The sequence below is a fragment of the Lepisosteus oculatus genome, chromosome 22 (genome assembly GCF_040954835.1).
Source record: "Lepisosteus oculatus isolate fLepOcu1 chromosome 22, fLepOcu1.hap2, whole genome shotgun sequence".
Lineage (NCBI taxonomy): Eukaryota > Metazoa > Chordata > Actinopteri > Semionotiformes > Lepisosteidae > Lepisosteus > Lepisosteus oculatus.
In genome coordinates this window covers 9892504-9907928 of record NC_090717.1, presented here as the reverse complement: position 1 = coordinate 9907928, position 15425 = coordinate 9892504, and the positions used below count along the sequence as shown (strand labels likewise).

Genomic DNA, 15425 nt, shown 5'->3' with positions numbered 1-15425 from the left:
GGTCGTGAACATAAAATATAAACAGCATGCACAACAGCAGCATGAATATGCTGGATTTGAGTGCACTCGACAAAGTGCTTGAAAAGGTAGCATCAGCATTTATTTTTGTTATTTGAAGCCATCACATGCATTGTTTTTAGGAGATTTGAGTTGCAACAGCAGGACACTAACAATATACAGTACACTGCCAGAATAGCTGCCTTTTAAGACACAGTAAATCATAAATGCTATTTTTAGCATTAGAACATTGCTTTTGAGTGAGATTGTTTGCTGCTAACAGAGTTTAAAATTCATGATTTAATATTTTCAATATATCATTTAAAGGGAAAACAGTTTTTAAGTCAGTTGTGCGTGACCCATAAAAGAGATTATCATGGATCAGTTCTCTGCCCCTGTACTACTTTGCCATATAACATCGAGAATAGAGAGGCATATCTATAATGCTTAACTGAATTCACTTTTCTATGATAACATGCTCGGCAGCCTTTATTATTTATTTTCACACTAAGCTCTGAGCAAGTGGTTTAAACAGATGTTGCAATAAAGGTTTGCTTCAGTGTTTCTGTGCTGTGAACCGTTACTGTATTTTTCTCCTTAGTACCAAGGATGAGCTTTTTGATTAGCTTGCTAGTTACAAAGAAACCACTACAATGTATAGAAACTGTGGAATTTTAAGTGCAATGTTTACAGAGCACTTAAGTTTAAGCAAACAACAGTGACAAGTGACCATGGTTCATTTTCAGACTCACTGCCAGGTTGAATCTGATGATTGCTGAAGCATGTTTAACCTGTTTTTAAAATTAGAGTAGAGTAAAGGAAACTCTTCCCTCTTACAAAGACGTCTCATACCAATTACGTTTTTAATTGTTGTATAGCCTGCAGTATCCTTTGAAAACCCTTTGCTTTGAAGGGTTACACAGAACGTGCCAAAGCAGTTTCCCTTGTTTCCTGCACAATTTGTCATGAATCTGGCTTGGAAACAAGTTACCTAACCAGGCAAAAAGCCAACAAGTCCTGGTGTCCTGTAAGGCTGGTGTGACAATATCCAGGAAGCTGAAATCGTTGGATGATTCCTGTGAAGTTAACGCCAGATAGGCACCTGAAGTACCTCAGAAGGAAGTGAATTTTTATTGCCAGTGAGTATACAGTTTGTGTTCTTTTTGGCACAGACGTTGTCCCAAGACTGCCAAGGCCAGGATGTTTGTCAAGAGCCCTGCCCTAGCTGGTGTGGCGCAGTAGGTGTGGTAATACAACAGTGGGACAGTCAGGAGGTGACCCCTGGCCAGCTGTCAGCTCTCTTGCTCCTATACTGTGTTGTCTGTTTAAGAAGTATCTTTGCCCTGAAACCCGTTTAAGTCACCCGGTTCTTGCTGGTCCCGGAGGGGGGGTCCTGCGAGAGCTGATCTCCTCACGTGATGTGTTCTGTCCCCCAGCAGTGTCGCGCAGGAGCAGCGAAGAGGTGAAGAGGGACATGGCGGCTCCAGAGAGCGCTTCTCCAGCCTCGCTCATGGCCATGGGCTCGGCCTCACCCCAGCTGTCCCTGTCCTCCTGCTCCTCCCCCACGGCCTCCGTCACCCCCACTGCCCGCAGCCGCCTCCGGTAAGAGACACCCCGCTCCCGGCTCCGTTTCTCACAAGTAACAGCAGGGCTAATTCCCCCCCACCCAAAACAATGCAGTTTATTGGGAGAAAAATAATTCAAGGCACTCTCCAATTCTGATCCCTCATCCCCACAAAGTGTCAACACAACCTAAAATGTGTAATGCTTTCTGCTATTCGACAGGAATTGATGATGATAAAGACATGCCATTAACATTTAGCTATTACATTTACACTTAAAATGGTGTCCATGTACTTTCGATATATTGAAGTTGATGGGCCTTTTACATGTACTGTACCTGATTGTTAAATGGCACACAAATCGTTACTCTTCTAGCCCATTTTCTGTGCTGATCTCACCGGTTGTCTTTTGAGGTCATACATTCTTATTGTGTTTGCTGAACTGAATTGTTCTGTGATCAGGAGTAAACAAGCAGCCACCTTGCCTAACCTTTGCTCCAGTCATTTCCATTGATGTGTTTTGTCTTCATTAAAATCTAATTTGGTTGCTCCAGATCCAAACCAGTTTACCAACTGGAGGCTGGAAGCCATGACAGCTTTATATTGACAAAATAGCTAGTGTTCTTGATTTGCGTGTGTTGAGGTCACAGATTTTAGTAAGTTAACTTATGTTGTGCGGAGAACCCCAAAAAATCATTAATCGGTTCCCTGGGTTAAACATGAATCACTACAATGTGAAACGTGAATAACAGAATATATACTGGAAGTCCCTTTCTTTTGTTTGATTTCATTTATCTGTGGCTCAGCAGATGAAAGCTACACCCTCATCTTATATGGCCTTATAGCCCAGAGACCACTGGTTCAGTGTAGCTACCAGGGTTGAGTTAGAGTTTGACTTCAGTTGACCCCTGTGTTTTGCTGGAGACCCTGTGAACTCGCAGTTTCGGCAGTGAACCCTGCCACCATGCTGCCCGCAGGGAAATCCATCATGTGAAAATCTTTTCTGTTCCAACCTTTCACAAGAATTCACCAGCATGCTAGTTATCTAAATGTGTAGTCTTCTGAAGATAGTTCTGTATTAAAGGTATGGTGTGAAAGTTACTGTAGTTGCTGAGTATTTGTAGATCATGATGTAAGAAAAGCTTGAAGGACTATAAACAATCTCAGTTCCACACCAAACTTTGAACTGAAGGACTCAATACAGAGCAGCAGTCTGGATTAGCCAGCTTCATTTTATCCCTCCAAACTTACTTCATTTATCAACAAAGGACTGGGGTTTCGCTTTCCGGCAGGAAATCCAAAATGCTGAAAGAGAAGAGACGTTTGAATGTACAATTCAAAAAGGGCTTTTCGTTTCTTTCCTTTCTCATTCCAGTTAGGGCACAAACAGCAGCACAACAGGAATTTAAATGAGCCAGTCCTCGCCTGACTCTGCCATTTTCGGAGGGGATGCAGGTTTTTGAAAGTACAGTAGCAAGGACAGAGATTACTTGAGGGCAGTGCAGACCACATCTCCTGTTTCACCAGCAGCTTTCTGTGCCTCACCAAGTGATACTCACGCCATATTGGAGGGTGTAGCTGTTGTAAGGTTAACATATCGCAGCTCTCTTCTGTGTTCAGGTTGCTCAGATCAGAGTATTTGTCACTTATTATTTCCGTCGTTACACTTTCCCTTTGTGAAGGTAGGCATGGAACTGTGGTTGTCTCTGAAGCCACCCCCAAGGGATTGTGGGTACAAGTATCCAAAGGGGACACTCCTGCACACTATCCTAGTACAAGGTACATCAGTTCAACCAGGGGAAAATCCGTACCGAAACCAGTATGAACTCCAGTCCTGTGAGCCACTTCGGCTCATGAAGGAATTTCAGAAGTTCAAACTAAAATAGTATAAGATTAAATCTTTTAATTTAAAGGCAAACGCCATTAAACTAGCATTCCGGTTCAATAAGGGCCAGTAGCTGAAGAGATGAAAAGGCAGTAGAGAAAGCACACCCCACAGGTTAGTACTGCCAAATTTAATTCTGTGGCACTTGAACTTGAAGAATGACTTCATCTGAAATGTTCTCCATTTTTCTGCTCTCAAGCTGATTGTACAAATGTTTTTTGAAATGACCAAGAGTCAATAAAAATAAATAATCTCTTATTTTCATACCTCTGTCATCTCCTGATTGGTTTGTTTTAGAAAACAAAAATAGTTTAAATCTAGAGATATGAAAGGCTTTGTAAAAACCCCACATGTAAAACAAGGAAGCTGGTACTGTATAAATTACTCTGGAGGTGCACTATCACATTGAGATAAACAGGAAGAGAAAAAAAACAAATCTCTCTTCCCTTAGAACCAAGAGCTAATATTTGCTTCATTAGTTACTCTCTGCCGAGCAGGCTGTGGTTTTTGTGCTCTGGCCGTATCTGGAGATCCTGGTGCAAGAGGGTGTCGAGTAGATGGTGTTGTGGAAGACAGGCGCTGTCAGTGCCCCGTGTGTGCGTTGGCACTGGCCTGTGTGTACGTGTGCAGAGACGCACGTGTCGCCCTCACCACCCCCCCCCCACCCCTGTGTCGCGCGTGCCTGACAGCCCGTCTGAACCGCGGAGTGCAAATGAAAAGAACTTTTACCTCTGCAGGGGAAGAGAGCCACAAACCAGCTCAATCTAATTCAGGCCCCATTGCCTGCAGAAACAACTCCTGCAATTACAGAGGCAAGCCTTCCTCTCCCATTACTGAGACATGGCAGGAGGAGGAGAGAAAATCGAGGGGGTCTGCTGGGCGAGACACTGGGCCATTTGTCCCACTTTTGTGTCAGAGGGCTTCTTTTGTAATTAAATTGTTAAAGTGGCTTTGTCACATCTTTTGGGTATGCTGTTCAAACTCAGATGAAGAAAGGCAAAACCCCTAGCCTAACAAATACTCCACCACAGTTCTATTGAGAAACAAATGTGAAAATGTGTTCATTTTAGTCAGGAGGCATTATTATTGATCTAAAATAACAGGCCATTAAGTTTAAATCTAGATTGGCTTTAATGTTTAATGTTTAATGTTTTATTATTTAAATAAGTTAAAATAAAAGGAGGTGAATTGAATCAGCTTTGCCCGTTTCATAGCTAGTTGCTACTGTATTTGATTTGAGGATCTCATCCAGCTGTTGCTTTACAAAAAAGCCTGGAGATCAGTTCCAACAACATAGCTAAGTTGCTTGTTCCACACCCCCACAACCCTTTGTGTAAAGAATTCCCTCAATTAGCTTCTGAATTAAAATTGGAGTTTTGAACATTTTGAACATTATAATGAATTACAAACACGGTTTCCACAGAACTGTTCACAGCGGGGAGTTGCTAGTTTTTTTTGGCATTAAGCTTTTGTTCATCTGCACCCGTTAATGCAGCTGGGCATTTTACTGAAAGATAAAGTTCACGAGCATAACGGTGGTGTCTCACCTGGGATTAGAGCCTACGACAGTTCCAGGTCCTTCCAGTTAGGAGTCTTGAATTCTAGCTAACTAAACACCTCTTTTCTTTAGGGCTCTACCTGCACGGTGAGCAATCACATACTTCTTAACTTGCTTTCGGCATGAATTTAAAGAGATTTTGTGGCCCTACTGATGCCAGGCACAAATCCTTAGTCATTTTCTGTAGTGTCTGCAACTGTGATGCTCTTACACCTTTCTGCTCTTGTCAGTTGTAAATTGGTACGGATCACTCTTTTTCGAGTTATCAAGAGGAGCTGACAAAACGCAGAAAAAACGAAGCGGGGAATGTTGGAACAGGAGGCTCAAACTGGCTGGCGTACTCTTCAGGAATTGAGAGTGAATTTGCAGAGCCAGGGAGTCTGCTCATGATGTTGAAAAGCGTGATGAGTAGGGTAATAATAATAATAATAATTGCTTACACTTATATAGCGCTTTTTCTGGACACTCCACTCAAAGCGCTTTACAGGTAATGGGGACTCCCCCCCACCACCACCAATGTGCAGCCCCACCTGGATGATGCGACGGCAGCCATAGTGCTATCAGTGGGGAGGAGAGCAGAGTAATGAAGCCAATTCACAGAGGGGGATTGTTCGGAGGCCATGATTGATAACAGCCGATGGGGAAATTTGGCCAGGATGCCGGGGTTACACCCCTACTCTTTTCGAGAAACACCCTGGGATTTTTAATGACCACAGAGAGTCAGGACCTCGGTTTTACGTCTCATCCGAAGGACGGCGCCTGTTTACAGTATAGTGTCCCCGTCACTATACTGGGGCATTAGGACCCACATGAGCCGCAGGGTGAGCGCCCCCTGCTGGCCCCACTAACGCCTCTTCCAGCAGCAGCCTTAGTTTTCCCCAGGAGGTTTCCCATCCAGGTACTGACCAGGCTCACACCTGCTGAGCTTCAGTGGGCTGCCAGTTGTGAGTTGCAGGGTGATATGGCTGCTGGCCGTAAAGCTACTGTGGGTAAAGCTACTGTGGGTAACACCGGGAAATTACCCAGAGCGAATTGTTCAGCACCGCGGGTTTCAGCGCCACAGGAATGTGAGTGGCAGGAGGTGAGCTTCGGAAGGCCAGCCCAGTCTGCGCAGCAGGTTGAGTGACCGTCCTGGCATGGCCAAGCGTGCTGCACTGCCCCAGCTCTTACTGAAGCTCCTGTGTCCTCACAGGGAGGAGAGGAAGGACCCCCTGTCAGCACTGGCTCGGGAGTACGGCGGATCCAAGAGGAACGCGCTGCTCAAGTGGTGCCAGAAGAAGACCGAGGGATACCAGGTAAGCCAGCTGCATCACGCGGACGACTTTCTAACACGCAATCTCAAAGGCCTCCCCAAAGGCCAGCCTCTGCAGTCGTGAGCAAAACCTGCTCGCTTGCTGCCCTACTGGGCTTCTGGATTCCTCGTTATTTTTTTAAAAAAAGTTTGACTTATTAGGTTAGGAAACCCTCAAACACAGTGTCTGTTATTTATTCACCCAAGAGATGAACTCTCAGCCGCTTTCAGAAAGAAGGTGCTGCCGTTGCAGGCAGTTTAGTTTGTGTGTCTGATTTTTTTGTTCTTGGCCACGGCCTTCGGGTACAGGGCTGATGCAGGCACTACACTTCACCATACGGTGGTGAGCAGCTTCCGGGAAGATCTGTCGGACTGTTGTTTGTTTTTGCCACTAGCGAAGACAACAGGGACCACCTGCACTCTTCAGACTCGCTCTTGTGCGTTATGCACAAAAATAGAAACCTTCTCCTTGAGGCTGCGGCTAGTGTCTGTGCATTTAGATACTCGTAGGAACAGTTTTCTTCAGCCTCCAAAAGGCAAACTGTAGCCTTAGGAGGTAGAGTCTAGGAGCCTCCCAAGTTCTCCCAAACACAGTGTGAGCTCTGGGACCAAGGATTCCTGCCCAGGTCACTAGCTGACTTGGACTCCCGCCAAGGGTAGGGTGGGCGTAGTGAGACAGCGAGCCTCAGAGTCTTCTGGCACTTTCAGGCCGATGGCGCTGTTGGGGAGGGTGGCTCCTGTCCTCAGAATGGTGCAGAACTGCCACTTAAAACGCGCATATTGACACGTGAAATGACTGATGGACCGAAGGAGGGTTGTAGGTATCGTAGCTGCAAAAAAAAAAAACAACTTGCTTTTCCAAATAAAAAAGATCTAACCAAAATAATTGGTGATTCTTGATTTATAAAAGCTGGAATTTAGAGGCATGGAGAGTCTTAGAGCTGACAGTATTACGTGTTGGCTGACAGTAAGATTGTATTGCTTGAGAAGTAAATGCTGTATAAAAGACTGTCTTTTGAGAGGCTCTTAATTGGATCTGTACCTTTTTTCCCAAGGTGAAGGGACAGATTCATGCACATGGGTGGTGTTCCTTATCCCTTAGTGACATGAGTTATAGATAGCGCAGACTGCATTTAATTAAATATTTTATCAAACAGACACCCTCTGTCACTTCCTCGTTGAAATGTGGCTTTTGAAATAAGATTTAAGCTGCGGCTCCTGGCAGGGAGGGCTTCAGCAGTAGAGCTTAAGCTGTTTAGAGGTTACATCTTAAGTGGGAGGCTGTTCAGAGCAAATAAATTTGGGAGGCACTGAGAGAAGGCAGAGTTTAGAATTGAAATCTGACAGCCATTTTTTGTTTTTGACAAGCTGGGAAAAAATTAGAAGAGAAATCTTTCTAAATGAGATCATAAAGATTTTGATGGACAAAGGGGTGTCTTCCTCAATGCTCCAAGGATTATTTATCTTTTTTATTTTTTTGTCTCAAACAAAAGGATTTAGACCCCTAATTCACTTCGATTGTCTGAAACGCATCTCTCTCATGCATAGCCACAGTTCACCACATCTGCAGAAGATTAGTAGGTGCTAGATGCTGCCAAAGTTTCCACTTTCAGTGTTTATTCATACATGTAAATCATTTTTTTTCTCGGTTGTTTTTCTGTTGGTGCTCATTGCTCCTTGCTGTTGCTCTTGTTTGCATCTTCCACTGACCTGAGAAAGCATCTTGTGAACTATTTTTCCAAAAAGCTAAATAAACATATCCCTTTTCCATACCAGTTTAATCCAGCATATTCTAAACCTGGGCTGGCTTTGCCTTGTGCTGTAAGCTCCTCAGACGATGTTGTTACCCTACATCCCAGGAAACCAGAGACAGTCAGTTGGCTCTTATTTTAGTTCTTGCTATTGCATGCATTTCTACACTTGGTAAAAACCAAAGCTAAAATCAATCGTGAATATAGTGCTGTATCAAGGAACAGACTAGTTCAGGGAATGGCGATGCTTTAGTTAAACAGGCTATAGAAACTCTTCATCTGATAACCTGAATGTCCTTCTGATGGACTTTATCAACAACACTGTGTCCAGCATATGAAACTGTAAACTTGACTGACTGCAAGGTATTTTTTTTCTAACAGTAGATGCTAATGTAATAGAAATTTAAGAAACTTGGGTTAGTTGGTCAGTGCAGCAGATGTTAGAATTCTGGTAATAATCATTGAATGCTTCTGGGAATAAAAAAGACAGTGAAATTATAGCAACACTTTCCTGAATATTGATTTCCAGTCCTTTGTGTTGTTCACATCACTGGGGAATTCCATTCTTCTGCTGTTGAAGTCTGTCAAAGATGAATTATCAAGAGGTTGGCCAAAATGAAGGAGAGTAACTCTCCTTTCACCTTTCAATTTTTGGATGAAGCAATGAAGCATTTGTTAAATCTGCTTGGTCATTTTAAAAGTGTTTTCAAAGTTGCGCCTGATGGTGACATAATCACTGGGCCATGTCATGATTTTTCTTGTAGTAGCATACAGTTTCACCAGCTGGTGCCAGCTTCCTGTCACAAGCTAAGGAGCTTATAGTGTCAAAGGACCAATGAGCTGTCTTCTTATGCAGTATGGAGAAGCACAAGTCGAGTCAGTAGCATTTAGCAGCTCCAGATTGACCCTTTATAACATGAAGCTACAGTGACTGCAAAATCAAAAATTGTAAGACTTTTTCAGACCCCGTTTTGCATTGTGGTTCTATTTGTGTGATGCAAAGCTGCTGGTATACTGTTCACATTTCCATTTAAGAAAGCATTATGCCAGTATCCTGTTATCCATTATCAGTAATGATGTGTTTGCCATTGACTTAGAAGGGTAAACAGACATTTTATTGCTTAATCTTTTTCTAAGCATCCAAACCCCCCCCCCCCTTTTTGATATACCTGTGTGTGTAAACTAACACATACCTTGTTTTATTGTTTCTTTGTTGTAATTCCCTCTACTTCAGCTTTTAAGGTAATCTGTTGCAAGACCAATCAGATTTGCCCCATTAAACTCGTTCAGTGTCAGTGTTGTTCCAGGATGTTTCAGAGATTATGGTGTTTTGTTATATGTATTTTCAAGATTTCTTCCTTGTAGAAAATTAGGCTGACGATAACTCAAGATGGCCTAAGGGGAAGAATAATTACCCCAAGTATCTTGCAGAGATTAGTGACCACGGCGACTGGAGAAGCAGTAAGACCTTGCATTTCTTGCGTTTAATCTTGCATTTTATAGCCAGCAGTTTTATCACCCTGCGGCTCACAACTGGCAACCCACTAGAGCTCGGCAGGTGGTAGCCTGGCCAATACCTGGATGGGAGACCTCCTGGGAGAGCTGAGGTTGCTGCTGGAAGAGGCGTTAAAAGGGGCCAGTAGGGGGCGCTCGCCCTGAGGTCTGTTTCACTATTTCAGTGTAGTGGCGGGTAGACTGCACTGTAAAAAAAAAATGCGCCGTCCTTCAGATGAGATGTAAAAACGAGTTCCTGCGTCTTGTGGTCATAACAAATCTCAAGAGGTTTCTTGAAATATTATTATTATTATTATTATTATTATTATTATTATTATTATTATTAAACAGTCAGGTACACCAGTAGAGTATGTGTGCAGTATAAGACCTACCAATTTACATATAGTGAAAATACTTGGACGTCATTGTAAACTCAATTGCTATTATTGTTAGAAGTAATATTTCAGCACTTGAAAACATTGGTTTGAATCTGGAACCTCTTAACAACAAGAACTTTTTCCTTGAGTATTTAACCACTGTTCCTTCCCTGCTGAATGTTACAGTAATAGTAAAAGAACTTTCTCTTCTCTTGTGATATGGTTGTGCTGCTAAAAGAAGGGCTTTTCCTCGACATGATTAAGATTTTGTGGACACAGCATGCGATTACCTTTTTTGCTGCTGTAGAGAGATTTTTGGTATTCGATGAGGTCCCCGTTTCGAAATGGTGCCCATCGGATATTAAGTGAACTGACTTCTTTTTCTTTATTCAAAACATGAGGTGTTTTGCTTTCACAATTGTGTAAAAATCACAAATCTACACTTTATAGTACTTTATGTGAATTGAGATTTCAATAAAATGGACATAGCCACTTTTCAGTTAAACCTTTTGGTTCACCTGCCCTTTAAGTGTTTTGAAATTGATGGCTATAAATTATATTTACTTCCTATGTTTTTGCCCAATAAGAAACACTCCTTAACCCTATAGACTAAAAATGGATTCACTTAGGAGTTTTGCTTTTAAATAACCATCAGTTCGCGTTTCACCACGATGTCATTTTGAAGTGTCAATCCAGGTTCTCAAACTGACCTCAAGTTCATTCATTTTTCTAAACAGGAATTTTAATTTGGTTTTGGCCAGCTTCACTCATCTCAGAGATGCAAAATTAGCCTCATAAAACCTGAGAAAGAAGGAGTGGTCGGTGGGGAAGCAGAGTACAATTGCAGTGGAGTTCCAGGAATCTGCTTGAATTATTCACGCGCACCGTAATGAGTTCAGTATCTGTACGGGGCTCTTTGAGCAGGTCTCTCCAGTGTCACTGTCGATGGTCATTCACCCTTCTTACCACCTGCTGACCCCTAGCCCCCCCTCACTACAGGCTGGTGGGGGTGGCAGCGGGAGGGAGGGCCGGCGAGCCCCATCTGAAGGGCGACGAGGAGTACGTGATGCTTGTCGAGTAACGTCCTGAACCCAGCAGCGTGCCCTGGGGAACTGCTAGTAGGCCGGTGCTTGATGAGGTTGTCAAAGTAAACAATACGCATCGACGTTTTCTCATTGCTTCTTTTTATTTAACTAGTTTTTTTAACCTGGCTGCTGTTGTTGGTAATTGTTCTAGCAGACGCTTTTCCTTGTCTTTTCCTTGTGGCTCCTGTGTTCCTGGAGGTGTCCTGTCTGCTTGGTGTTCTCAAGCAATATTTCGGAGAAAAAGCACTCCCTACTATTTTGTTTACTGTGTATACTTTTTAACGAATTCTTCATTAGACAAGAGCTTAGGTGGAGGTGTGCTGTCATTTTCTTCCTTGTGTTCTCGTCCCCCCTGAATTTCTGTTGCTCTTCATCACAGGTGAAATAATCTGTTTAAAAATCGGCGAAGGCATTACATGGGCCTGTATTTGGTTTTATTTAATGTTTGTGAGGGTCCACTAGCCCCCCAGAGGGGACACTGACGTTTTCTGTTTGTTTCCCCATGACGGACGGCGATGCAGCCTCTCGTCCTTATTGAGTAGTTAATACGTTCATTATTGCGCTCGCTGTTTCCTCTCAGTGCTTCTGGACTAACTTACCTTGTTAACCTTTTGCATCAACAAGCCTCTCTTTATGGATTTTCTTTTTCCTGAACAAGCACATTATTACCTTAATAGCCCACTGAGTGGAGGCCAACTCCACAAACCCCTCCACTCCAGGCGGCCACGCCTGTCTCGCAGAGCTTGGCTTCGGCCTTGTGTGGCCGACTGACAAGGAAATGAGAAAATGAAAACCAGCCTTGCAGCTATTAAAATCGGTGAGGCTCCAGACTGCTGACAGCCCTGTTCTCGTTCAAGATCATTTTTGTTTTTTCTCCATGGTATACAACACGGTGAGCTGTACATTTTAATCCGGCCTGAAATCTGTCCATTGCTTCAGAGCCCTCAGAGGAGAAAAAGTTAATTTTGTAGGGAAAACTAGAACTGGGAAGACACAAAGTGAAAATCTCAATTAAAAGCTGTGGCAGTGTTGGCCTATATAAGCCTCGCCTGTAATGACAGTTCCTTTCATGTGCCGAAAAGCACGTACTGCGACATGCTATTGTGGAGCCCTCTTCCAGCTGGAGAGACAAAGCCCATTTTGTCTTGCAGATTGAGGAAAGGTAATTGGAGATCAAGTAGTGATGCTGACAAGGATGGGGTAGGGGAAAAAGAAATTCCATTTTGTGCTCAACTTCCCGCTTACATTTCTCATTCAACACATAGCTAGGGGTGGGGGTGTGGGGGATGAAAATGAAAACAAAAAAATTGTAAAGCTGTGTCCTGGGGTCTTTATGAAGGGGGCTCTTGGCCCTTAAGGAATACCGCCTGGCACTGCATGCAGCCATATCCAGGGTCTGCCTCTTGAATGTTATAAATGTACACAGAAACCCTAAAGTGGGCATGGTGGAGGGGGAGGCAGGGGCGGGGGTAGAGGCTGTGTAGCAATTTAATCACTAGAATCAATTATCAAAAATTCCCCAGTGTCCAAGTGATGCTTCTTTTCTTGTACAGGGAAGCTACTTCTGACTTTTAATTTTTTTTTATGTAGCAGCAGCAGGCAGTGAACCCATTGTACTTGCACGGTTATTGAAAGATTGAACAGCAACCTGGGAACCTCCTTGATTGAACACCTGTTTAACTGAATTGCAGCCACAGGGGTGTATGGAAGTAATACCTGCTTAAGCAAACAAACGTGACTGTTGAGATGTAGTGGCCTGTTGTAAGACTCCTGGTCCTAGTAACTGACACACCTGCTGGTTTTCATTCATCATTCCATCCCAACTTCATTAAATAATTGAAGCCTTACTTGATCTAAGAAGTTACTAACAATTTAATATTGACATTTTGTTTCTAGCCACAAGTGTGGGATTTAATTTCACTTACGAAACACTATGATTACAGCTCCAACAGGTTTAAGAGTTGGGGAAAAAACAGTTCAAATGAATCAGATAATTTATTATGAAGTCACTGAAGGGTATGATTGTGTAACTGAGGGCTCAGCTTGAGTAAAAGCCAAAAGGTGTGTGAGTCGCCAGAACAAGGATTGGGAACCACCGGAGGAAGGGAAGAGTTCAATCAGAACTTCAGTCCAGCTGCCCACAAATTCCAAACCCAGAATCATCTCGTGATTGGCAGATTTCCTTTGGATAGCACAGAATGCTGCAGTCATACAGGAGACATTGCCATCAGATGACGTAAGGAATTTGTTCTGGCAGATACCTTGAAGTGATCTATTCCAGGACTATATCCAAGATTGCCTGGGTGAAATCTTTTGAAGGCATTTAAAGGGGGAATATGAAGCTATAAATGCTGAAGGATAAAAAAAATGAATGGAGTCACACAAAATCAGAGGTAATGAGTCACCTGAGATTTTAACAGAAGTTGGTAGAAGATGACATCACATTAACAGAAAGGACAAAAGAAATTCTGGTGGCTGTTTTTTCTTAATGCATCCTTCTTCCACTGGTATATGGTGCTCTTTGACATATACCAAGCCGTGATTTATCAAAGACTTTATGATGCAATGAGATTCACCTGAGGACTTTGCATTAAAGTAGTGCCACACTTACACCAGATCTGACATTTGCACAGTTGCAGACGTTAAGAAATTGTTGGATTGAACTCCCATCCTAACCTGGAAGACAGGCCTCTTTCTAAAATGCATCCTTGTCACTAGGCAGAGTTAGCTACTGTACAGTATGTATATCTGATAAGCCCTAATAAGCTTAAAACAGCAGTCAGTGTCTGTTACCTTTTAATTAAGTCAGTATTTTGAATGAGGGGACTTAGACCATTCAGTCTGCTCTAGCATTATAATTGGACAAAGAGCTAATTCATATTCATGCTCATTATTGTTCCCCAAGGAGTGTGCTTGAATCAGTGTTGTTTATCTTTTGTATTATAGACAAATGTGTTTATTTTTACTATTGAAATATTTGTTCCAATATGTTGGGTGTTCCTCTGGAAATGGCAGGTAAGTCTCATCATGGAGTTAGTTTCCCAGTAAAAGGCATCGTAATTCTGATTCGCACCCTTGCAGTACAGCTTGACAGACTAGTTTTGGTTGCAGATGAGATGTGGAGCTTTGCTTTGTGTGGTTATTCCAGTTCTCACTGAGGCCGAGATCATTCCGCACCTTGCTGTGAAGCGAGCTGGTGTCCGTTGTTTCTCCTCCCGCCGGCTGGATCTGTGTTCGTGAGACCCCTGTTGAGGTGGTGAATACAGACCAAAAAACCCCAATTTGGTAGAGTGCAATCGAGCCCTTTTCAACCCTCTGGAAGACTGACATTTGAATGGGATGTGGCTGCTTTTCCTGGAATTGAAGATTCTGGCAAGGGGCTGTAGATGGAATTTGGAAAGTCCAGCACATGATTAAATTCCAACTTTATTAAGATGAGGTTGTTGTGGGAAGCACTGGGTATACATTTCAACCATGCTTTTTAATGAGAAAAAAATGGTTTGAATGAAGTGGGGGGGAAATAAATATTTGGAAATGTTTTACACTTTCGCTTGTGTAACATGCTTACTGAACTCACTTGTAACCTCAGTAGAAAATTGTTTAAAATAACTCTGGTAGTGTGAAAATATGTCATTGTACTGCCACACTTTCAAGCAAGTTGACAGGTGTTTTGCCCAGTATATTTTGTTTATTCATCACCAATCAAGGGCTACATTTCTATCTTCAGACATAATTACAAAAGTTTAATTTAAAAGATAGTAATGTTTTTATGGTAGATCACTTGGTTTTGGAAACATTTATGGTAGTTTTGCAGTTTAAAAATGAGTTTTGGTTTAGTGTGATTCTTTATAGTATATTTCCTTTTATCCATAAACTAATCTAATCTATTTTGCTGAATAGCCTGAAGGTTTCATGGCAGAAACGTTGATTCCTTATCTATTACATATACTGTAATATACAATGCTTTTTTTCAGGAGTGTCAGAAAACTGTTGCAAATATTTCAGTAGCAAACAGACTGTCTTTGATCATAGTGTACTGTGTGCGCCAACTCTTTCAGGAATGAGACAGAGGCCTTCATGTCCTGATATGATTACTGTCCAGTGCCCAAAGTTGTCAAAGGATTATCAAAATTGTTCTGGCTGTTGGGTTGTTTACCTAATCCTTTTTATGACTCTATACTGGTGGCTGTGCCGTTTTAGTGAGTGTGTTCTGATATAGCTCATATTTAACTGTCAGATGTGTTTCTGTGTGTACATGCAATCTGCATCACTGAAGAAGCAAAAACATTTTTATTGTTAGTTTTTATGTGGGATTGGGAGGAACTGTGCATAAAAAGATATACAGTAGCTCTGCGTGCAGTGACATTAATGGTGTCATGCAGATAAACCTGTACTATGTGTAGAAATGGTTGTAGAATTATTGAA

The 15425-nt window shown here is 42.5% G+C and overlaps 1 protein-coding gene across 6 annotated transcripts in view; it reads left to right on the top strand.

The window, feature by feature from the left end:
• specc1la (sperm antigen with calponin homology and coiled-coil domains 1-like a) overlaps positions 1–15425 on the top strand; it is a 73336-nt gene that overhangs the window by 42230 nt on the left and 15681 nt on the right. For 4 of the 6 annotated variants that reach the window (XM_015366301.2, XM_015366302.2, XM_015366297.2 and 1 more), the window contains 2 exons: positions 1434–1599; positions 6195–6297. In XM_015366301.2, the coding sequence (XP_015221787.2) occupies positions 1434–1599; positions 6195–6297 (269 nt within the window). The remainder of the gene's footprint in view (positions 1–1433; positions 1600–6194; positions 6298–15425) is intronic. The other 2 variants (XM_015366300.2, XM_015366299.2) reach the window with 1 other exon arrangement.